General features: G+C 35.2%; 3 protein-coding genes across 3 annotated transcripts; 2 read left to right on the top strand and 1 right to left on the bottom strand.

The window, feature by feature from the left end:
- Nucleotides 1-593: 593 nt before the first annotated feature.
- LOC110802690 (protein DETOXIFICATION 24) lies at nt 594-5,060 on the bottom strand. The gene is made up of 9 exons (XM_022008137.2): nt 4,924-5,060; nt 3,958-4,307; nt 3,221-3,762; nt 2,500-2,586; nt 2,364-2,420; nt 2,040-2,278; nt 1,406-1,524; nt 938-1,024; nt 594-844 (listed from the first exon to the last, which is right to left on the bottom strand). The coding sequence occupies exons 2-9, from the start codon at nt 4,204-4,206 to the stop codon at nt 806-808; spliced, it is 1,419 nt and encodes a 472-aa protein (XP_021863829.1). The 5' UTR covers nt 4,207-4,307; nt 4,924-5,060; the 3' UTR covers nt 594-805.
- On the top strand, nt 4,951-14,427 carry LOC110802692 (uncharacterized). Its single transcript, XM_022008143.2, has 7 exons — nt 4,951-5,088; nt 6,296-8,117; nt 10,535-10,730; nt 10,919-10,991; nt 11,735-11,784; nt 13,080-13,193; nt 14,111-14,427. The coding sequence occupies exons 2-7, from the start codon at nt 7,796-7,798 to the stop codon at nt 14,238-14,240; spliced, it is 885 nt and encodes a 294-aa protein (XP_021863835.2). The 5' UTR covers nt 4,951-5,088; nt 6,296-7,795; the 3' UTR covers nt 14,241-14,427.
- Nucleotides 14,428-16,625: 2,198 nt separating this feature from the next.
- Nucleotides 16,626-23,767, top strand: LOC110802694 (lipoyl synthase, chloroplastic). Its single transcript, XM_022008146.2, has 8 exons — nt 16,626-17,110; nt 18,486-18,899; nt 19,252-19,415; nt 21,153-21,243; nt 21,376-21,533; nt 22,609-22,780; nt 22,951-23,061; nt 23,468-23,767. Exons 2-8 carry the CDS (start codon nt 18,531-18,533, stop codon nt 23,552-23,554), a joined length of 1,152 nt encoding a protein of 383 aa, XP_021863838.1. The 5' UTR covers nt 16,626-17,110; nt 18,486-18,530; the 3' UTR covers nt 23,555-23,767.
- The last annotated feature ends 1,244 nt before the right edge of the window (nt 23,768-25,011 follow it).

The raw sequence follows: 25,011 nt of genomic DNA, 5'->3' as shown, positions 1-25,011 counted from the left end.
ACATCTACTTGAAGTGATGCCAACGACTTTTCCAAATGATATGAGTTTTGATGTTCTTGATACCTCACTGGATGTTAATACTGTGGAGATGAAAATAGAATCTGGCTTGGCTGCTAATGATAGTGTGGTGACAAAAAAATTGTGAAAATAGAATCTGAATTGGCTGCTAATGATAGTGTGGTGACAAAAATTGTGAAAATAGAATCTGGCTTGGCTGCTAATGATAGTGTGGTGACAAAAATTGCTGAGTACTTTTGATAGTAGATGAGTTGTTCTGTTTCTTTCCTTTATCTCTCTGAAGTTTGAACCACAAACTAAGAGGAGAGAGAACATGAGACTTGACTTTTTAGCACATGGACGAAAAAGGCTTATTTTAAATTACCTTACTTTCAGCTCTTTTGATGCACCTGAACCACAATCCATTGCTGGTTATTTTCCTCTATTTAGCCATGGTCAATTAAAAACATTTATTGAATCAGATGTTTGTTGTGGATTCTTACACTGATTTGGAATGAAAGTGTATAGGATGGATAAAGAATGGGGGAAGTGGGTTCATGTCGAACACTGATAAATCGAGTTTATATTGTTGGGAATGCTACGAACCTGTGTCATTTGATATCAGCAGTAAAACCCAGGCCTTACTCTTGTAAGTTTGTGAAATTGACCTTTTTATTCTTTGTAAACGAGAAACACTGAACCAAAACTACATACACAGAATACAGCCTTTCTTTCTGCAAGCCCCCTGCTCTACAATGTAACAATGAGTCGGTGAGCTGCTTGCACTGACAGTATTCATAATGGTCTTTCAGGAAAGATGATACAGACGTTTTGATGCCTTTTTAACCTGTAAGTTGAGAAGATACATGTTGATAAATCAGCTAAATATGATTACGACCTAAGGAACCTTACTTCATACGAGTAATAAAATTGGCGTTACCTCATCCGCCCAATCAATTTTCCATGTAAGGTATAGAAGTGCCACTGTTTGTGTCACCATTCCACACATCATTCCTATCCAAATTCCCTATAACACAAGGTAAGAACAGGTTAATGAAATAAAGAAATATATCATCCTGTCTCTAGTTAATATTTTAGTCGCGAGTACTATTTCTGAATTTCAGAAATGGTAATCTGTAAGTCTGTAGAAATGGCCATTCCAAAGACAAGTCAAGGTGAAATGTTGTAATGCCAAATGTTTCAGACATTTCAGGAAATGTCCACAGTAATATTGAACTTTTAGTTGAAAACTAAAAGCTGCTTTCTGTTTATAAGCAGAGCTATTGCACTCTATTCTCGGTCCTCTCTTTAAGTCAGAGAAGCAGCAAAAATATTTCAGTCTCAGACAGAATCGATCAGAAACTGTGTCGAATGTTATCAGTTATTGGTAGAGTCTAGAGATTCTTACCTTAACCTCCATATGACCAGCATATGCCAGTAAAACTCCAATTGGTATCCCGATTACATAATATGAACACACATTAACAATCGCTACCACTCCTTGGGATCCACAGCCAATTGCTACCCCTGTATGGAAAGAAATGTCATAAAACAATTAGGAAAACTTCATCTTTGCTTTTGCCAAGTGACAAGATCAAACAATGAACAACAATCCTGAAAAGTTCTAGTTCACAGTGTAATTTCACTGCACCTGTCAGAAAAAAACAATGTAATTTCACTACAGTTTGAAACGAGACAACCAAAAACAGTAAAGTTAAGACAATCTAAGTTCGGACTCTTCATTGCAGCTCATGCACACATGTTGGAAGGTTAATAGTCCAACTGGGTATGGAAACTTCATTTTTTTGCCATAAACAACTTTCCTACTCGTAATACATAACAAGGATAGTATACATGATTCTGTATCATATTGCCTACAAAATAAGAACTTTTGCATTATAGTCTTTGACCGTACCTGATTATGACTGTCGAATATTTTGTCTAAGCATTATAACAGGCCACAATGATAGAAGAAAATAAAATCTTTACAAAAACATAAGCAAAATAGGCAACTCTTTGTCACGGGAGAATAACAGTATTACCTGATAGAACTGGTCCAACATTATTTAACAGGATTGAGAACGCAAGTGGGACAGAAAGGTCAGACACAGCCTTCGCAACTTGCTCACTACTTGTAAACAGGTAAGAAATTTGATGGCCAAATGCCAAACATAAAATCCAAAAGAATATGCCAATTATAACCGAAGTGTATAAGATCACTTCAACTGAAAATTTTGCTGCCTTGCCATTTCCTCTTCCTAGTTCATTTGAAACACGGACACTACAGAGAAAATTTATCCAGTGAGTAATGCTCCTCCTAAAACATAAGCATAAGCTAAGTAAAATGTAAATAGTAAGAGGCTTACCATACAGAACCTAGAAAGCCAAGGCATATCATGAGTTCCCATGTACTCACATTTAGGCTGAAGATAAGTTATCGTCAGTAAGATTAAAAAGCAAAATTACCAGAAGAAAAGAGATGATTCTGCCAAAAACCCTTACCAAATTGAGAAGGCGGAAATGGCAACTGTTGCGTACTTCATGTATCCTGCTAATATAACTAGAATAGCATTGTACCACACCTGGATGCTATGGAAGGTATTGGAAAAAAGTAACCAATTAGTAAAATTAGATGAAAACTCATCAATGAGAATCCCCCTAGAGGAAAGGGTAGTGGGAGAGCAGAGGGAAAAAAATAAAAGCGAGATCTTCTATTGTCTGTCAACTTTAAGGATAAGCAATTTCTTTTATTATATGTTGAATTGCATTATACTTTGATGAATTTGTATAGTTACTATCTCAAATAAGAAAGAACTTGAAATTCGTGAAAGTATATACAAACAACATGCTTCACATAATAATCTAAATGAGCTTTATCTGAACTGACATTATGACAACTAAATTAAGACAGAGAGTCGGAGTAAGTTTAACTATAATGACTATACAAGGGATCTGTATACAGAAAATGGTCAAATTTGTCGCTATTTTTTGAAGATGCCAGATTATTGAAAGAGGAAATAAGTTAGCAGTTGTAACACATTTTAACCATTCATAATCAAGCACCAATTCCACTACAGTAAGATGATCACATTTCTTTGTCATTTTTATTATGAAAGCTTGAAATGCTGTGGTATATGTCAAAACAATCTTATTCCTTACTAAAATTTGGTTGATTGCACGCAGAAACTGTTCCGCAGTTAGTGTAAAGAGAGTGAAATTTTACCAGAGCATTACGCCTGAAGAAGTGGAGGACTTGAGGACAGGCATAAGACCAGTGAAAGCAGCTCTATCAAATCCTCTCCATGTAAGTGGACACCAACCTCCAAAAATGTAAACAGCCTCACCGAGCACCTTCACTCCAAATGCTATGATGAGTGCAATCATTACCCCAGGTAGCCCCCAATCCATTATGTAGACAAAAATCCATGACAGTATGGCATGTACGAAAAACAATATCGCAAATAACCATGTAACCACCATGTTCTTATTTTGTGCTTGCAAATACATTTGCATAGTCATGCCATAAACATTTAGATACATAATGGGAATGAACCACAAAGATATGTTTCCAGCAGCCACAGCAATGTCTTCCTCTTGTCCTAGAAGTCTAAGGAAAGGTGTGGCGTAAACATAGAATGGCACCATCAGGGTTGCTACAGCAGTATTTACAATCCATGATCTTTGTAAGTGCACTCCCATCATCTCATATTGTTTGGCTCCATAAGATTCTCCACAATAAGTCTCTGTTACACTTGCCATCCCTAGCTGAAAAGTAACTAAATCATAAACATATTGCCTATACTATACCTTTTCCATAAATGCTATGTTATTTTGTCTGAAATAAGTCAAAATAAGGCTAACAGAACAAACCCAAAGCATCAAATTGCGTAAAGATTATAATTTGCAGAAGAATACTTGTAGAATATGCAAAGTAATATTAATGGCAAGGAGATTACTTACCAAGATACCATTGGCAAAACGCACTAGTATAGTTTGAACAAGAGCATAGGCAGCAAGATCTACTTCTCTTATATGCCCAAATGAAGCTTGTGAAACTACATAAGCTCCATAAGTGGTTACACGACACACCATTGCAGGAAATGCAATCGCCCATACCTTTTTTGATTCTTCCCAAACTCTTTGCTTAAAGTGATCAACATTTTCATCTTGGCGTACAATGAGCCTGGTTTCTGGACTTGAGTCCTCCATCTTCTTCTACAAACAGATTTTGTTTACTAACTCAAAACATTCATATTCCTTTCCCTTTTTGTTTACTTGTAAATACACCTGTTGGCTCCTTCAACGACAAACTACAGAAGCAGTCTCTCATTAGCCCGTTTAGACAATGATATTATATGCAGTTTTGTGAAGGAAGTCTTATGATAATAGACATCAATCCCCAACATGTATTTATTTTTATTTTTTTTTTATAATCTCCGGTTGTCCGTCGCCACTTCATACTGGTTCCAGTGTGGTAACAGATGGTAATGAAAATTTACGAAGAAAGCCCACATATTTGGAAATAAACAATTTCATTTCTGACAATCAAATCAATCATAGACAACAAAAAAAACAATAGAATTAGATCTGAAAACGTGATTGAGTAAAGCTGAAACTGTCAAGTTGACATAGATTCGTGTAAATTAGTTTGATATTACGGAGTATGAATTAATAAATCGATTGGAGTATAAAACACAAGTCAAAGATGAACACTGCACTCGATGAGCTAACATAATACTCCGTACTTGGTATATTTAAAAATGACCATAAAAGGAAACAAACGCACGCACTGACGCATACCATTACCAAATACCAACTAAACATGCCTTTTAAACAACTTGAAAAGACAATATCTGAATGAAAATGAACTTCCTCCAAAAAGGGTATGAAACTGTCTCCATGATTTGAGATATGAAATTGTCTTACCGTTGTTTAGTGGAAATCCCATAATTAAGTACGGAGTATGAAGCAGATACATGCGGATGTTTGGCGCCACAAATGTCCACTGCATTGCTACTCGATAATTAAAAAAAAAACAAGAAAATACTTGGCCCTGTTTGGTGAGCTTTTAGATATTGGGCATTGTTAAAGGTTTGATTTCTAAACCCGCTAATTTCAGATTGGCTTCGGCATTGTTTAGTGTTTGGTTGGAAATTGGAAGCGGTTCAAGACACAAACCCGCTAATTTTAGAAACGCTGGATATAGGGATGTTTCGTGTTTGGTTAACGAGGTTTGGAGGAAAAAAGATTATTTTATAATTAAAGGTTTGAGAAAGTAAAAGTAATGATTCTTTTGTCATAATATTGCACAAAACTATACCAAGGTTAGCACCTCATGGATTACATTATTTTCTTCCTAAAAACATTACTCTCGCCTCCTTCTTCCTTTCACCCCTTTTGCTACTCATTTCTTGTTGGAGTATATTTTATATTAGTATTTTGAAGCACTTGAAAACTATTGCAAATTTGTAATCATGCTTGTAACATCATTCAATTAAGAATAATTTTTTAAAAAAATATATTTTATTTTCTTTAAGGGAAAATAAATTTGTTTTATTCAATGTTTATTCAAAAAAATTAGCATAATAAACTATTTGTCTAATATTAATGAGAAATACCCTTCAAAATATATATATATATATATATATATATATATTAATAAGAAACAAACAATTAACATCTTATTTACCAAACACTTTTACGCAAGTAGTAAATTCGAGAGCTACTCAAACCATCTAACATCTAACAAAAAGGCAAACCAGTTGTCCTCTATAAGGAAATCACCACCAACAGTTGAAATGGAAACTAGAAAGCATTGGTAATATATTCTTCGGCACGCTAGCACCTACCAGGTGTTGTGAGCTAAGTCTTATCAGCACTCAAGACCACAGAAGAAGAATTTACTACCTTTATTACCATGTTTCTAAGTTGGTTTCTAAATGGACCTAGTAGTTTAGTTTGTTTTAGTTTGTTGGTGTAATAAGTGAACTTTGTTTAAATTAATGCAAATTGAGCTTATGTAAAAATAGAAAATAAACATAAAAGTAAACTTAGTTGTGTTTGAATTAGTAAAACTACATGATTTATAACTCACATTATAACTTAATTTAGAAATTAAACCCTAAATAAATAAATAGAAAATTCTAAAATTTAATCATTATACTTAACTGAATTGGAAAATATAGAAAATTGATTGCATTATTTAATACTATGTACATGTGTTGATTGCAATTGAATTTTTTCGTTGGGTTGGCGTAATGACATTACAATTATTGTTGTTGACTCTTGAGTGTTTCAGGATGAAGACGAAGAAGTTCAGAAACCAAAAGTACAAAGTTGAAAAAGCATGACAAATATTATATTGAGGATTTGGGTTTTATTTTTAATTTCTTTTTAATAAGGTTGGATTTAGTATTTAGGAGATATTGAACAAGGGAGTCATGTGATTCATCTGACCTCTACGTTTTCATTTTAGGGGGGGGGGGGGGGACCAATCATATTTTGTTTTCTTTTTCCTCAATTGTCACTGGGTTGGGGTTACTTTTCTTAGTTTTGCCAAATTTAGTTGGCAGAGACCATGGGTCCCCCCATTTTCGGTGATAAATTTATACTTCGTAATACACTAGAGAAGACGCAAATTTAGAGGGATCGGTGAGGGTCAGAAGTACATAAGATTACCCTAGAACCCTACAATAATATAAAACCTTATTTCTCAAAAAGATACGTCACTTATACAAAAGCATGGGAGAGAATATCTACTTTTGACTCTTGAGACATCACAAAGAAGTCCAATGTATCTTCATGAATATTAAAATAACAAACTAACACGGACAAGCATGTAACAAAAAGGATGAAGCATCGTTAGGCCATAAAAGACCATAATTTCACATTGTACATAAACTCAAGCTAGAAGATAAGAACCAACATTTTGGGAATTAGCAACAACATATTCAACCAAGCATAAATCAACATAGTCGGGTGACCAGATTGCAGACTTGTAGAAGAAAAATACGCGAGAATTGTTTTTTGATACTTATTCTTAACTAGAATAACAAAATTTGTTAGGCACTCTAATATATGTGGACTCATTGGGTGTGGATGGTGATTTTGAAAGAAAACTCATGACACAAATCTTATGAAATTAGCAAAGCAAGTTAAAATAACATCTAAATTACAAGAACCACTTAACAAATGGATTTTTATAGCCAACCATGACCAACAACTACTTTTCAAACACAAAAACAACCGTTGAAACATCAGAATAACTATATTTAAGTTCCCGTCAAAAAAAAAAAAAAAACTATATTTAAGTTTGGAGCATTTTGGTGAAATATGTTTCAGAATAAAGGCATTTGGTGAAATAAGTTTCAAAATAGGGGCATTTGGGTGAATTGGAAACTTGGTTAACAGCGGATTAACGATCCATTATTAGTAAGGATATTTTGGGTATTTATATGAACGGTGAGGGGGTATTTTGGGTATTTATATGAACTGTGAGGGGTATTTTATGAATTATTGAAATTTGATGGATGTTTGATGAATTATGGCAAAATTTGAGGACGTAGAAAAAAAAATACTATAATTTTGGAACAGAAAGAGTAGTCGCTGAACCAAAGAATTGAAGGAGGCCAAAATATTTTCCAAACCTCTTATTCACCCCAAATCTCTTTTTCGTTCGAACCTCGAACCCTTATGTTGGCGTAAAACCCTGCTCAGACACAGGCCGCAAATGCTTAAACCCTTGTACTCCTAAAACAACCCACACTAAAAAGCTATCAGCAACAACATACAAACAACAATGGCGCCCGGCAAAGCTGCTAGAGGAGGCAAGAACAAACCCTCAAAATATGGCAAGAAACACCCAAATTCATTTGCACCCAGAAAACCCAATACCAAAAAACCCAAAACTAAAAATGCCAAAACTAAAAATCCCAAGAAGAATAAAATTGAATTGAAGGATAACCACCCAGTTGAAAAGGATTTGAAGGTTGAAAAACCCATCAAAACTGTTGTTACTTCCCAAATTCTATCACCCACTGAGCGTCGCAAGTTTTTTGTTGATCAATTTCAATCTGCAAATGGCATCAAACTCTCTTCCCTCGAGTTGGAATCCTTTAAAGGTTGTTTTTCTTTCCCCCCTTTATTTTATATATTTTTCATAATTACCTATGTTTAATTTGTATATGCTACTTCTATCCACGTTTAATTGAATGGGTGAAGTTTGATTTCTTTTGTTTGGGCCAACTCCATTTAGTGAAGTTATGGGTTCTGTTTAGGTGGTGTAATTTGTGTTTTCCGTTGCGTTATGCTACTGACGAGGAGGTTGCTGCGAATTTGTTATTGAGTCTTGATCACTTAATTTAGGGAAGACTCAGACTCAGACGCGTTATTGATGTGGATTATTTAGTTTCTAGCTGCTTTGATTCGAATTAGAAAGCGTCCGAATTAGTATTATGATTAGTTTTCTACTCTATCCTTTTTACTTAAAAAAGTCGGAAACTGGAACGATTAGTTAAGAAATTAAAGCATTTCTAAAGCAAAAGCGGTCATGATCCGTGTTACCTTATTCGTTAATCCCCCGGAAGGTTCGAATTAATACAGTGGAACGCTTTTGGATCAATTTTACAGGATTAGGTCGCACTGCAAATTAGGTAACACTAGTCATGATAGTGGAAGCTTGACAATCTTAGACTAGTAGAGCATCTGCAGCGCGTCTGTTTATAACACATTTCAAAGAAAGTTCTCAGAATGTCCAAAATTCCTAATTAGCAGACAAGTTTGAAGTAAACATTTTATTTAATTATCTGGAAGTGGAGGCTAGAAGGGAATAGCTTGTTTCATAAATTAGTACTTGCTAACCAAGTTCACACGTGTCATGCATAAATTATATTAAGTAGTATATTAGCTGCAACATTGCCTTTGATCGGGATTTGATAGCTTGGAATCTTGAATAATTTAGGTGAACCTTCATTTTTATCGTTGTCTATTGTGAAATGCTAATAGCACGATGGGCAGGTAATCTAATGTTGTCAAAGTGTTCAAGTCAGGACGATGCAACTTAGGACTGTTAGTTAATATGTTAAACTTGGGTATATATGTTGGAGGTGAAAATAATATTGAAAACTGATTTAGAAGACTAGCGTAACAAGACTTTCCTCGTGGAAAACAGTCCATCAGCAGGCAGTAGGCACTAGGTTTTTGTTGTAACTTTGATGAAGTGCCTAGGCCTTTGATTGTGGAAATTTATTGTATATGTATGTTATACCTTAAGTTAGTGTTTGGAAACTTGGATTTCATTTGAAAAACATGAATTGAAATCTGGAAATTGAAATTCTGAATTTGAATTCCAAATCAAGTGTTTGGAAAACATTATTAATTTCAATTCTAGAATTTTAATTACACTATAATGTTTGGGAAGAAAGTGGAATTTCATTATTAAAGATATACTACTATATACGGAGTACTTTGTACTTCAAAATGCAAGATCGAGTGTTATTGGCATTTTAACAAAATTGAAGGTGTTCAATACTCTGTAAAATCCAACAACATGCACTTTAAAATCAAATAAAAATAAGTTAATTCATGGAATTATTTAATTAATCAATAACTGACTACAAAAAATTAGAACCAGCTTCAAATTTGGGGGAAATCTAAGCACTAACTTTTCAAATTTGGATAAAAACTAAACCCTAACTCTTTGAATTTGGGGAAAACTAAACCCTAACTCTTTGAATTTGGGAAAACATTTAACTCATTGAATTTTCCTTGAGAAGAGAGGAATGTTGATCGAATATCCAAAAACTTCAGTCGGCACTGGAGGCAACAATCAAATTGAAGAAGGTTGAGAGGAGGAGAGAGTCTATCGAGATCTGAGACGAGAAAGCTAAGGTTAACAATGGTGGATGAGGAGAGAGAAGGGAGGAGAGGATACTTTGAAGAAGATGAGCATTCACGGTGGATTTCAAATGCCAGCCATTCACTATGGATTTCAAATTCTGAAACTGGGCCTGTTTTAGTGTTTGGAATTGGGTCAAATCCAAATTATTTTAGTTTCCAAACAGGTTATTTGAGCCAATTCCATCATTTGAAATGAAATGATAGTTTCCAAACAGGCCATAAAAAGAAAAGGAATTCTTCGGTATGATCCTCGTTAGATAGACAAGCTTGACGTATCCGAGTCAGATACTTCTTCTTGTAATATAGGTTCGTTTGACTCTTCCTTTTTCAAGTGCTCCTCTCCCTCCCTCTCCCTTTCTCTGCCGATCATACCTTCTCTTTTACTACACCTTGTAACATTTTGTTATTAACACTTATGTCCAGACAAATGCATTTATATTCAATGACTTTCAAGGATGATTTATGTGTACCACGACCAAGGATCATCTTAGAAAGTTAGAAACTGTCGAAGTATGTCCATGACTGGAACTTTGTGTTGACTAGGAAAAAGTTTATTAATTTGTTTGCCACATTATGCACTTGGACTGCAAACCCACAGCTGTGTCATATTAACCTCTTATCTCGGGTCCATATATTACAGATTCATACTTTCCAAAGTTGTCAGAGAGTATCAGTCAAGAAACTGACAATTTAGGGAAACATATCAAAGATGTGTTTGGATCATCATGGAAAGAAGTGCTTTGTGAACCGCAGCTTGTAGAGGGAAAAGTGGATCCAGGGAGCCCAGCTGTCCTGGTTATTAGCGCTTCTGCTATAAAATCATTGGAAATGCTGAGGTTTGAGCTTACCCTTTGTTCGTATCAGTTTCACTTCAGAAACATATGTTCTTTGCAGCAACCCTTTTTAATTTCACTGATACTGATTGCAGCTTCAACCTTAACGAATATTTAATAATGGCTATGTCTTGTGCATTGTTTTGACATTGAATATCTTTTTTTTTCCCTTCATCACACCACATCTGTAGGGGGTTGCGGATATTGACTAAAGATTGCCAAGCTTTGAAGCTTTTCTCAAAGCATTTGAAAATTGATGAGCAGGTTACATTTTGTATCTTCGCCCTTCTTCACAACTAGATGGATGAAAAGATGCTTGGCAACCTTGTATTTTTGTATAAATCATAATGTTTTCTGGGGTAAGGGTGTTATCTGCCCAATTACCTCAAGAGATTTTTTTAATAAATGCATGGTTTAACAAATTCAGAAACCTCTTTGTGATCACAGGGATGGGAGTAATAGGACTGTATACATTATATCCCCTCTAGCCTGATCAATTTGGGGACTTCTTTAGAGGCGTTGAGGGTAATGTTGGTGTTAAAGTTGACTTTATGAAATAAACTTAACATGAAACAGAAACCTTTTGTAACTATACATTCTGCCAGGTCAATTTTGTTTAATTCTGTTGCTAGTTGCTACATCTTTCCTCGTGTATGTTTGGTTCTCGGTGTGTGTGTGAAAATGTTTCATATCAACTTTCCACCTTGAAGCATGTATAGAAAATGTTTCATATCAACTTTTGCCTATTGTTTTCCATGTCATGAAGTTATATGATACATTGATACCTCTTTGTAATTCTAAAGTATATTATTGGCGTGAACTAAAAACTTTTAAATCCTATTTTTTTGCTGGGGCATGTTTTTACTTCAGTCTATGTGCATTTTATGTCCGTAATGGGGTGCAGCCGTGAAGGCCTTGAAATTTGTATTAGATTTTAAATTTGTTTTCATCTTACTCCTCTATAGTGAGCCACCGAATTGAAAACCGCATGTGTCTGATAATTGCAGGTAGCACTTCTAAAAAATCGTGTGAATATCGCTAGTGGTACACCAAGCAGGTAATTAACTTCATTGATTTGTCTTCAATTCTTTGTGTAGGAAATATGTTTGCTTATTGATTTGCTATTTTAGATATTAGTTAAACCAATCAATTAATTAAATTCAATTTCGGCTCCGTTTGTTTCAACGGAAAAGATTTTCAAAGGGAAACATTTTCAAGAGAAAACATCATGGGAAAATAGTTTTCCTTTGTTTGTTTCCTTACAAGAAAAACTATAGAGCAAAAAAGAAATAGAAGTGCAAAGAAATGATGGATAGTAGGAGAGAAAAAGAAATGTAAGGGAGAAGATAGGAAAATGTTACATTCCTTCTTTTCAAAAGGAAAGTTGTTTTCCCCTAGGGAAAGTTATTTTCCGCCTTTGGGGAAATAGTTTTCCACCCTTAGCAAAACAAACAAAGGAAAATGGGAAAATTGTTCTCCGGGAAAGTGTTTTCCGTCAAAACAAACGGAGTGTTCGTTTTGTAACTCTCCTCTGCACCATCAGATTTATGTTATTGTAAGACCTTGAAGGTTAGGAAAATTTTCTACCGAGTCTTAATACTAGCATATATTAGGACTAAGAAAAATGTAGAATCAAATATTATAATCCTTGTAAAAAGCCCTTTGCTTTTTGATTGATAATTATGACCCTTCTTTTTTGCTTGACCTCAGTAACCCAATTAGCAATTTTATTGGGTTACTTGGCAATTCTATAACAGACTTCTGATGTCACCTATTACCATTTGAATCCGTCAATTGTAAGCTCCTTAAAGCATATTGGTCACCACTATGACCTCTGTAGAAAGTTTCTGAAATCCTTGATCAAGTGGCCATAGTAGTCCATTTATGTTAGCCATAGCCTCAACTATCATTCATGGCAATTTCATAAGAGTAAGGAGAAGAAGTTGTTATGGCACAATGCGTTCATGGCTATTTTGTGGAACTCCCAGGTCTTTTCACATGTTTGTCTGTCTTCTGATTTTCTGTGGGACGAAGTCACTTTTTTGGCGTCGTTATGGGAAAAGGCATCGGGGGATTTTAAGGATTATTACGTTGGGGAAGTTCAAGGGAACTGGGTTTATTTGTAATATTTTGTTAGAGGACAGCTTTTTCTCTTTTGCTTGTACTCCGTTTCCAGAGGTGGTAATATAATACTTTTTTGGTACAAGTAGATGTCTTGCTTCAGACAATGTCAGTGCATGTCTTGTACAGGAGAGGATAAATTAAACAGAAAAAGTGAGTGTGAAGATGTTCTCTTGAATGGTTTCCTCATATGTTCCTCTTTGTCTCACAAGGCTTGTTATTTTGTTTCAGGATAAAGAAATTATGTGAAATGGAGGCTTTAGGACTTTCACGACTCGAAGTCGTCGTTCTTGATATGCATACTGATGTTAAAGGACTTTCATTATTTACCCTTCGACAAATCAGGTAGATTACCCCTTTAAAAAATTTGTTTTATATGTTTTTCTTTTGTTCACTATCTATCTCCTTTCAAGCTGGAGAGTTTGGTTGGCATGCCTGCAGCGCGCATGTGTGTGTGGATGTTGGAGAGTTCCTCTATCTCTCTTTGAAATTGCATGCTCAAGGAGCAGCCTTTAGCGGCATAAATAAATTTTATTTATGCTTAAAAGATGGATATGGAGGGGGGGAAAGAATGAAACATCTATTTTGTCTTGTTTGGATATGGAAAGGGCAAAAGGAAGGTAAGGGATGGATTCATAAACTGAATCCTTTCCACTGTTTAGGAAGATTCGTGCTAACCCAATCCTTCTTTCCCTTCCCCCCCCCCCCCCCCCCCCGAGGTGCATTAAGGCTCCGTTTGGTAGGGCGTAAAACGTTTTCATGGAAAACGATTTTCCCCTTTTCAATCATTTTACGTTGTTTGGTTGGATAAGGGATGGAAAACAATTTTCCATGACTCCCTCAAAGGTGGAAAACCCTTTTCCATTTGAAATAGAGGGAAACCACTTTTCCTTCTTTCTTCCTTACCTCCCTCTCCTTTCTTCCCCTCAATCTTCACCATCTTCTTCCATTTTCCTTTAAGTTACCAAACAAAGGAAAACTAGTTTGGAATTGTGTTTTCTCTTGAAAAATGTTTTTCATGGAAAATCATTTTACAATGAAAACATTTTACGCCCTACCAAACGGAGCCCAACTGGAAAAGTACCTATAATACAAGAACTTAATTTGTATGCAGATTTTTCTATGAACTGTCAGGATAATAACTCTATGTACTTCACCTCAGGAAATAGAAGTGAAGAACTGTAATGGCTTTATGCAAATCACTTTGTTTTCATTGATCTATCTGTTTGGCTATTCTGATACATGTCTGCATATTCTGATAGGGATGAATTTTGGGATTTATACAAGTGCTATTTCCACCAAAAAGTCCTTCAAGGCAGTCTACGTGTTTGCTTGTATGGTCCAATACCGATTCAATCTGGTCGGGGCGAGGATGAATCTGAAGAACAATAAGCCAAGTCATCTTTGGTTAGATTGTATTGGTCGTTAGAGTACTGGATTGTACTGTACTTGTCCATATTCTTTATAGCTACCATTTTCTTTTATTGTACCTGCCCATGTACTAGATTTATATTGGGAAAGCAATCTCAATCTGGTTAAACTTAGAAACGAGAAACAACTTGACAACTTGACTTTCTGAGGGCCTGTTCGGTATCCTTGTAATTTTTGATTTTTTTTGTTTTTGCAAAACTAGAAACAGATTTTAGTTTGGTTTTATAATAATTTCAAAACTAAAAGACGGTGTACTTAAACTTTACAAAATATATGAATTAAATGGTATATTTTTATTTAAAATAAAAATAAAACTTTTAATAACAAAATTATTTCCATAACTCCCAGTCTCCCACTAGCAACCGTTATTGTACCTTGGACCTTCATAATACCATTATTACTATCTTCCCCCTTTCTAAATTTTTTTATCACCACCACCACACCATCACTGATTCACTGGCGACATTTTATCCTCGCCACACCATCATTGACGACCGTATGCCTTTAATTGTGGAACCATCGATCTTCACCCAACTCCATAACCCCCTCTTCAATTTGTTGCATCTTGTTTTTATCTCCCCATGTCACTTGGTGATAGTTGGAGATTGCAACTTTAACCAAATCGGTGTCGCCCGATAGGGTTTTTCGGCGATTGTTATGGTTTTTTGCACAAACGATACCGTAGAAAAGCAATTAGTCGGAGCTTTACCGGGAACTTCTCTCAGAAATATCCAAACAGGTCGGAACAAGACTCAATGTCAGAACATTGTGGACAACATGATAAATAGGCTTGGCAAAAACTATGGTGTATGGCTAAATCTCAAACCACTGTAATCCATTTTCCAAAAACAAAACATAAAAAACCACTTTAAGTGGTTTCCCCTTTGCCCTTTTTATTTTCAAAAATCAATGCAAAAGTTGTTTTATAAAACGAAAATCCCGAACAGAATCGGTTTCGTTTTTCTGAAGTAAAAACAAAAAAACGCAAATTTTCAACGGTGCCGAACGCACCTTGAGTTAAGGGGTTAGGTTTTGAAAAACTAGTCGTTGCTTAATAGGGGTATATGATGAAAGTTTTAGATACCAGAGGGGCATATGGTGGAAACATTTATAACCGTCATTCAATGGTCACTTAACGGCAGGGTCACATTATGTAAGAAAATGAAAGCTCATTGGTATATGGTTATTACCTGAAACTACGAGGGTATTTGGTGAATAAAGTCAAACCTCGAGGGCATTTCATGTTTTTTTATTATGAAAACAAAAGTTGATAGATAAACATTTTAAAAGATTAAATGAATAATTTTATACATTTTTAGTGATATTGAAGAAATAATTTTAATTAAAAATAAAAATTATATCACTGGAAAATAGATAACTTTTACATATATAAGAGTAAATTTAAAGTTTTTTGAGTTAACTTTTGCTTCAATGTACAATATTTATTGTAAATAAAAATTTATGTTATACTTGTAAATAAAAATTTATGTTATCTATTACGTAGTAATCCTAGTTGGACGCAATTTAGAAAGTGGACCAATATTAAAATAGTCTTGACCCTTTATTTTATTAATGGACAAAGTTATTATAGGGTATTTGTATATATGGCTCTTACAGAATTACAGGGTATTAAAATATCCCAATAACTTTGAATAGAAAATACAAGGGTCAATGAACAGGGATATCTCTCCTCCTCTCCGATTCACAATACAACGATCTCTGCTTTCTATCTCCTCCTTACTCGCCAATCCACCGGCCTCCACCGTCTTACCATCAATCCTCATCCACTGGAGCCTCGCAAGACCCTGCAATCTTCGTTAATACTTTATTAGGTAAAATATCTTTCTCTCTCCTCTTAATCCTACATTCAATTTGCTCTAGTTTTATACCTCCTTTTGGATTTTAGTGTTTTGGTTTTTGAATTAATCAATTTGATTGAGGTGTGACATTATCTCTTTTTAACTCGACCAATTCTTTACCCCAATGGAGTTTCCAGTTACACATTGTGTTGCAGGCAATTGAAAAATCAATTCAAAATCTAAAAAGTACAATATTTTTCATAACTTGTAAGTTAAAATTTGATTGATTATTGTTTTATTATGTTCAATTCCAACAGCAAAATTGTTGTGGGGTGCGTGTATACACACTACTGACTGCAGTATGGTTAAACTGAAACATGCATGAAATATATATTGGTCGACCCTATTAGCTTTTAGCTATGACCCGACCCTGACCTACTTGTATGTTCATATGACCCGTCCCACTATTAACCCGACCCAGCCAATAACCACGCCTACTAGAAAATAGTCAAAATACTCCATAGTTTTAGTAAAATCTTTTGAAAATCGCAATGGATAATACCAATACTGCAAACTACCCCAAGTCCGCAACCCGTCACGGCGTCACTCACACAATAAAATAACAAAAAAATCCCCAACTATTTTCTGTTTTAGCGGGTGAACAACAAATCTCCAACTACTCTTTGTTTACTCCGCCATTTTACCTTCTCCCTCAAAACCTCATACGGAGTAATTCCTTCATTATTATTTATTTCCAAATCCCTGTTAACAATCATCATAATTCAATCAAGACTAATTATATCAGAGTTGCTACTAATTCTTGTAATGCGGAATGTTTTGATCTCAATTTCGTTGTAATACAGTGTCGATCTCCTTTCTCCTCCAGAGTTCTGGTTTAAAATCCTCCAACAATACCACCATACTGTCAGTTGTGAGTTGTATCACCACCCCTAGTCGGCGGCGCCTCTGCCATTGTGGATTTTCAATTTGGGCTACTTCCAACCATCTCTCCTCTGCCGCTCCTATTTTCGGGTTTAGCTTCTTTTCCTTTCTATTTTTTTTTTTGGATTTTTCTGTTGATTTTGTCATGGATTTTTGTTGTTATTTGGATTTTTCTGTTGATTTTGTGATGGATTTTTTGTTGTTAAATATATTCTGTTGGCCTTGTTAAATAGCATATACCTAGTTTAAAATTGTATTTGACAATCCTATAATTCATTATTCATTTTGTTTTTGACTAAATTATACTATGTCTTGGGGGTTGATTTGTTTTTTTCTTCAAGGAGGGAGCATAGTGAAAAGACAGATGATTTAAGGGCATACTAATGTTTAGTTTGATTGAATTAATTTCTGAGTTTGACCGAATAAGAATTTAGGCAAATTTTTTTTTTTTTGGAATATTGGAGCGTGAAGAAATGTAGGTGGTGGTGGTTCTGTTCATGAGAAGATAGGTTAGGTCAAAACCCCCCTTGGGTTTCTTGTCTTCCTGATTCATGAGGTTTATTTACTTCTCCTTTGCTTTGAAAATATCTAAACGTAGATTGATTAATATGTTTGTTACTTTTGATATATAATTTACAATTTGGACATATGGGATTTAAATTTAAATCATCAATTTCATCAGTCTTATGACTAGACCCACTTAGGGGTGCAAATGAGCCGACCCGGTCAATAAACTACTCGGGCTCGGGCTCGTTTAAAGCTCGTTCATGTTCATTCATTTATTATACGAGCCGAGCTTGAACAACTTTTGAATCTCGCTTAATAAACGAGCTTAAACATGAATATAGGTATGCTCGTTCATTTAAGTTCATGAACAACTCGTTCATTTATGTTCATGAACAACTCGTTCATTTATGTTCGTGAACAAGTTCGTCTAGTTATGTTGTGTATCATATTTTACCATATATACGTTTTTCAAATATAAATAAAAATCATATTTTAACTTTTGAAGTCTATAATAGAATAAAAATATTTTGAAATAAAATTTTAATTGCTAAATTAGTGCTCTTTGACTCTTTCTAAATTATTAGTTTGTTTATCAAATAAAGTAATGTACTTTAATCTTTATTATTAGATATGATTATAATTTGTTAGATTTTCAAGTGGTTTTACTCTAAATCTCGTTTAAGAAAGGTCGTTCATGAAAAAAGCTCGTTTATAAACTCGTCTCGACTAATAAATGAGCCGTTCACGAACAGTTCGCTAACACAAAATCTTTTTAAACGAACCGAGCTTGAACAGATTTTTGAGCTCGGTTAAAAGCTCGGGGCTCAGGCTCGAGCTCGCATAAGTTAAATGAACATGAACATGAACAGCGTAAAGCTCGGCTCGGCTCGTTTGCACCCCTAGACCCACTGCATAAAATTATTGGATACCCCTTAATAACAATTTCACATTTTTTCAGGTTTCTGAACCTTACGAATACTGAAATTACTCAACTGCACAAAAAATGAGCCAAACTATGATCAAGCCTCCAATGTCGATGCCAATACCAAAACAAGCAATACCCAAGTTCCATTACCTGAATCGCTGTTATCCACCACGTAACATAAGGTGCAAAATTGCTTCGATGGTGGATTCTTCATCAGGAATGGAGAATGTGGACTTGTTGGAATCAAAGGAGAAGACAGAGATAAAAGTGGGTCCATACCCAGGAGGAATTGGTCCGCACACGGGAAGGGACCCAAATGTACAGAAACCAAAATGGCTGAGGCAGAAAGCTCCTCAGGGGAAAAAATTTGAGGAGGTGAAGGAGTCTCTTTCTCGCTTGAATCTCCACACTGTTTGTGAAGAAGCCCAGTGCCCCAACATTGGAGAGGTGTTTCTCTTATTTCTGTTTTGGGTCATATTCATTTGATGAATATTTGTGGCTAAGCTTGACTGTATAAATAGTTTTTGAGAAGGATAAGGTTTGGTGATGTATAGGTATCGTTGTGTCTTGTTAAGTGTCTGTTGTTGCATTTGATCATTTATATAATTATACATGTGTGGCATACTAAAAACTTTGATGAATAGTAATCCTAGTATATTTATTTCAAACAGAAAATAAATGTTGTTTAGGGCATGATAAGAGTAAGTTAGAATTACAATACTTAATAAGCTTTTCAATGTGTTTGTTTGCACGGGAAGTATACAGATCATTTACCATCTACCTGGAATTTACATGGCAGTGTTGGAATGGAGGTGGGGATGGAATTGCAACAGCCACGATTATGGTTCTTGGTGATACATGCACTCGCGGTTGCAGATTTTGTGCTGTTAAAACGAGTAGAAACCCTGCACCACCTGATCCAATGGAACCAGAGAATACAGCCAATGCTGTCGTAAGTTGGGGGTATGTATAATGCACGATTTGGTAGATTTCTTCTTATTTTACTCCCCCTCTTCGCTTTCTTTTTGCATTAAAGATGCTTTTTGATTGGTATATAAGCACTAAACATTGTTAGTGTGCCATTTATTAACTGTTTTGAGTTAAAGGTAAACATTTCTCTTCCTAGTTAGTCCCTTTTCTATTTGGAAATCCAAACCTAGAAAGTAAAAACTGTAGAGAGAGATCAGGGAATACCCCCGCAAACTCTAACTAGTTCTAGTTAACATTTATAATTTGAGAAAAGTACATAATATCAATGTTAGACTGACTTAGAATATTAAACTTTCTAATATAGTCTAAGTGTATTCGAATTTCGGATACAGGAAAATATTTGAAGTACTAATATCTATTCTCTGTACGCTTAGTACTCTACTATGCCTAAGAAAGGAAGAATAAGATGATGATTTATCCTCTGAACTTGCTCGTCAATAGTATGTACGGTGCGGTGCACTATTTTTTTTTGTTACAACCTACATGTTCAATATTGTTGGACTTCACCTGCCAATCGGGTTTAGTTGGGTTTTTTGTATGCGTGTGTGAGTCTATGACAAAGTGTAACTATTTGATTATAATTAAAACATTGATGAGAATAGGTCAACCTTTGGGCCATTCGCAAAAAATAAGTCAACATCTTGATTTTCCTGTCAAATAAAAGCAAAATATTCATTCCCAAACAAAACTAAACACATGGTATTACTCCCTCCCGACCCTCAGACTCTAAAAAATAGTCCGTATTTCCTTTTTGGGGTATCCCTTTAAGTGTAACTATTAAGAATCAAGATTCTACTCGACACCACTCTAACCCATATCACTATGCAAACCAACCGCCTCCTTGAGGTTTTGCTTCTTTCAACCTAAAGTTTCAATATGATACTAGCATCAATTAGTAAAGTAGTAGTTGGATATGACCCAAAAAATTGTTAATCAACAAGAAGCAGCATTTTGTCAATAAAAAATTCTGATGCGTTTTTTGGTAGTATTTGAAAAAATCAGCCTTTTTAATGTAATAACGTGTCTGAACAAATTGGATTAGTTAGAATATTAGATGATTTTTTTTTTGTAGACATGTTGATGTGCATAGTGCATTGGTGTTCACTTGGAATTCTGGAATATTGGTTTTCTGGTAAAAATGAAGAATTGAGGCAAGAGAACATAGTGAAGGGTTTGTAACCACTAGCAAGAAGTCAAAGGCGGGAAATTTTAGGGGGAAGTCATGATTTTACTGTTTTAGTTCATTAAATCAAGCAGTTAGTTCCTACTTGGCACCTAATGGCTGAATAATGTCTCGGTAATTGGTTTTAACAAAACTTAGGGTCACTTTGTAAACTCGAGTTTTTTTCCCACCATCTAGAATTTCACAACACCAAGGGTCCGCCACCTAGAATTTCCGAATTCAAATTTGTTTAGTAAGGTCCCCCAGCTCTGTGTCTATAGTTTATACTGCATGATTTCTTAGGTCAAATTAGTGCTTTGCCCTGGATTATTGGAGAATAGGATCATTGGTTATCTATACTTTTGTTAAGAACTTAAGAATATAGCCTATTCTACACTAGTCATTCAGGAAAGCTGGTAATTCTTTGGTTAAGAGTATGCTCTATTTTAGAAAAATTGGTTTCTGATTGCTGATTAAAGTTATATTCTTATCTGAGTGGTAAATGTATCGACTTATAATCTGATATCATTTGGGAATTTATTTTGCAGTGTTGATTACATTGTTTTAACAAGTGTTGATCGGGATGATTTGCCTGATGGTGGAAGCGGCCATTTTGCTCAAACAGTCAAAGCCATGAAGGTAGGTGGTACTTTTTGTGGTATAATTATAAATCATTTTTTTCAGTTTTCTTGTACTCTAGCTGTGTCATTTTACTTTCTTTTCTTTTAAAAAGAGAAAAGATGTTTGACGAGGAAACATTTGATCATGCAGACACTCAAGCCTGAAATCATGGTTGAATGCTTAACTTCTGATTTTAGAGGAGACTTGAAGGCTGTAGATACTCTGGTGCACTCGGGCTTAGATGTTTTTGCTCACAACATTGAAACTGTCAAGCGGCTTCAGCGTATAGTGAGAGATCCTCGGGCAGGGTCAGTTTTTTGTTGTTAGCATCAACATTGTGAAAACTGCCTGTCTTCTAAATGCATATATTTCACATCTTGCAGAATTTAAATGGGTGATCGGGGGGCTTCTTATATGAGTATATAGAGCCTTTGAAATCAATATATTGGGGATCTACGCCGTATATTAACAGATTACGGGTTCGAGGGAACTGGACCCTACAAGTTACAGACCTGCTACAGGTACAGGAGCCATGGCTTGTCTTGTCCGATTATGTGATAAGACCAAACATGATTTTTTAAGCAGTCAAACTTTGAAAATCTCAGAACTAGAAGGGATCCATGTCTAGGAAAAACCAGTCTCTGCCAGACTGCCACACAGGAGAAGGGTTAGAGATGAGAGCCAGAGAATGAGATCGAGTGCACATTAAACTAGAGACTGAATGAAAGAGAAAGAAGAGGACATAGTTGATAAAAGAACTTTATTATCTTTTGGGCATCAGACAAGTTGTTAATTGAAGTTGTATGAATAACTAACTGCGTAGCAACTTAGACAACTACACTTCTATATTAGCATATGAGTCTCATACTGCATTTAAAGGAAGCATGTATGTTGCTGAATGGTTCATCTATCCCAACGATCTGACCTTTGGCCTTGTTTGTCTTCCTGGTTACTTAACAGTTCAAATTAGGGAGTTTTCACCATGTACTTGTATACTCTCTGGTAATGCACTTTATATGGAACATGCCATGGCCCACAGGAAAACACGACTTTAGTTTTATTGGGTGGGTACACCAGGGAGTTTAAATGTCATGAAAAATCAATGATGTTCTATAGCCAACTTTGAAGGATGTTCTGCACTTTTGCTGGATTCAGATTAATGGGGTTCTTATAACCAACCAACTTTAGAACTTGCCTCTTCTAGGAGAGCAAGACATTGTGGCCTTCTGAATCTACTTCGTGAATTGTTGTGATTCCTAACAGCAACTTCTCTGTATCTTAAACATTGAAAAGTTACCCTATTCCAACATGCAGTTTGGGATGGGATGTTAATGTTCAAGACACATATATACAGTGCGATAGTGATTCTAGTCGCTGATGCAGGTATGAGCAGAGCATGTCTGTACTGAAGCATGCAAAAAATACCAAGCGTGGGATGATTACAAAAACTTCTATCATGCTAGGGCTTGGGGAAACAGATGATGAATTGATGGAAGCCATGACTGATCTTCGGGCTATTGATGTTGATATTCTAACACTTGGACAGTATTTACAGGTCTAACTTTATCTTGACCCCCAATCCACCAAACCCTTTCTTTTTGTGAGGGGAGGGGATTATTGAGATTTTATTTTCTATTCTGATTCAATTCATGAAGGACTTCAGCTTAAGGAACTAGTAATTAGATCAAACTAACCCCAAACTCTTTATTTTTTGTCTTCTTGCAGCCAACACCATTGCACCTCACAGTAAAAGAGTATGTTACTCCTGAAAAATTTGCTTTCTGGAAGGAGTATGGAGAAGCTATAGGTTTTCGCTATGTTGCCAGTGGACCTCTCGTAAGCACATGCCCTTCTTTATTTGAATATTAAGATGATACTTCTTAGTTGTGTTTCATGTATGGCTAAAAAACCCCCCAAAGAGTGGACTGTTAAATTAGCAAATCAGCACTGGTCAAGCTAGTCACACGCCTCTACAACTACATTGAACTTTTCTGAACGTCCTTTGAAGCTCAAAACAATCATGTTTCCATCATTATACTTCATTACTTACATTTCCTATGTAACAAAAGGAAAAAAAAAATCAAAATTGCTTACAATTCCTAGGTCAAACATGCTTCATCCAGTGGTGTAATTGTAAGTACTTATATGGTCTGACCTATTTATCTTGTTACTCTGCTGATACTGTGTTATGTGGAAATTATTACTGAGTAAATGGATTTTGCTTTTCTTTCCGCCTTTGTAGGTACGTTCGTCATACCGAGCTGGAGAGCTCTTTGTGCAGACTATGGTGAAGGAAAGAACTAAAGGCACCTCAGGCTCAGAGTTATAGCTCATACGCTCAAGTTAGGAGTCACCCATATTCAGCTGGTTTTCTCATAGATGTTTCAAGTGTTATTACATCATACGCCACTATAATTAGAATTTATTGTATTTTTTTTATGTAGTTATAGTTATTCATTTGGTTACTTATGTTCTTATTTGTTGTAATAGATTTGTTGAATAGTCCACTTCAAGTAAATTATATGGAGGGTTATTTCCTGTAGTACTACTTGCAAGTTTAATAAATTCTACTAGGGGATAGTGCAAGGACACCACAGAAGGTTACACTATCACCTTGCGCTTATCTTGATGATTGTGATACTTTAGATGCAATGAGTATTCTTCATAAAATTAAACGGCTAAAACAATTTGAATGGATCGGAAGCAGTCTTTAGTTAAACATTTCGATCACTTGATCTTACTGAATTATGTGTAATTAACCTGAATTGCTTTTACTAAACAACCACATGACCTATATCTTTCATTATGGGTTTGTGATTAATGACATTACGAAGAGTAAGGAAGAGAGAGATTGATTTCTATCTATGTGTCACTCGCTTGTGTATGCTTTGAATATATTAGATGACCATTTTTTTGGAGTAGGGACTTTATAAATGCATCTAAAAAAAGTAAAAGTATATTCTCTCCCTCTATTATATGTTGTCCCTAAACTTATACTCCATATATTCCGTCTTGTTTTTACTCGGCCTAAAACCTCGAGATTCCAATGTTTGTCCCCAAAACTCCAACTTACTTTCCAATCATTTTTTGGTTTCATCAATCAACCCAATATCATCTGCAAAAAGACAGGGGCTAAGTGCGGGACCTTGATGCACTCCAATCGTAATGGGGAATTCTTCAGTCTTACCAACACTAGTTCGCACACTCGTGCTAACTCCATCATACATGTCCTTGATGATATCAACATACTTCCTCGGAATTCCTTTCCTACTTAATGCCCACCAAAGAATTTCCCTCGGTTCCATCCATCTTATTTTATTATATTCACCCATCTTTTTACACATTCTTTCTCTTTTGTCTTAGTACAAATAGTAAATATTGAGATCGTTACGAAACTGAGGTATTATTATAATAGATAGTGTGAGTATTCTAATGTGCGAGATGTGTATTGAAGTCAAAATAAAACAAAGTATATATATGATTAATTAAACCTATAACTGAATTATTAAGGATAAAATTGGATTGTCCATTGCAAAATTATATGACGATTAACTTAAACTAAACAAAGCACATAAACTTAACGAAAAATATATGTCCTTTGAAATTGTAAAATGTGTTTTAAATTGAAAAAAAATGTGCTTTTAATCCGGTCATATACAAACAATTGAACCTTCTAATTTGTGAGGTGAATGGATAAACATGTAGAGGGGGGGTCATTAGTTAGAGCATAATAGGACAGATGTGAAATTTTAAGACCTTTTGTGGAAAATTAAGGCGTTATTTAAC

The sequence above is a fragment of the Spinacia oleracea genome, chromosome 5, assembly GCF_020520425.1.
Source record: "Spinacia oleracea cultivar Varoflay chromosome 5, BTI_SOV_V1, whole genome shotgun sequence".
Lineage (NCBI taxonomy): Eukaryota > Viridiplantae > Streptophyta > Magnoliopsida > Caryophyllales > Amaranthaceae > Spinacia > Spinacia oleracea.
Note: the sequence above shows the minus strand (reverse complement) of the source record. Positions and strands in the feature narration are given on the sequence as shown.

Excerpts from the sequence above, each read along its gene's own strand:
- LOC110802692 (XM_022008143.2), top strand. The coding sequence starts at position 7,796 with ATGGCGCCCGGCAAAGCTGCTAGAGGAGGCAAGAACAAACCCTCAAAA. Across the intron at positions 8,118-10,534 it reads CGAGTTGGAATCCTTTAAAG|ATTCATACTTTCCAAAGTTG; the intron begins GTTGTTTTTCTT and ends CATATATTACAG. Across the intron at positions 11,785-13,079 it reads GCTAGTGGTACACCAAGCAG|GATAAAGAAATTATGTGAAA; the intron begins GTAATTAACTTC and ends ATTTTGTTTCAG.
- LOC110802690 (XM_022008137.2), bottom strand. The coding sequence starts at position 4,206 with ATGGAGGACTCAAGTCCAGAAACCAGGCTCATTGTACGCCAAGATGAA. Across the intron at positions 1,525-2,039 it reads TGTTGGACCAGTTCTATCAG|GGGTAGCAATTGGCTGTGGA; the intron begins GTAATACTGTTA and ends CTTTCCATACAG. Across the intron at positions 1,025-1,405 it reads CTGGTCATATGGAGGTTAAG|GGAATTTGGATAGGAATGAT; the intron begins GTAAGAATCTCT and ends CTTGTGTTATAG.
- LOC110802694 (XM_022008146.2), top strand. The coding sequence starts at position 18,531 with ATGAGCCAAACTATGATCAAGCCTCCAATGTCGATGCCAATACCAAAA. Across the intron at positions 19,416-21,152 it reads AATGCTGTCGTAAGTTGGGG|TGTTGATTACATTGTTTTAA; the intron begins GTATGTATAATG and ends TTTATTTTGCAG. Across the intron at positions 22,781-22,950 it reads CACTTGGACAGTATTTACAG|CCAACACCATTGCACCTCAC; the intron begins GTCTAACTTTAT and ends GTCTTCTTGCAG.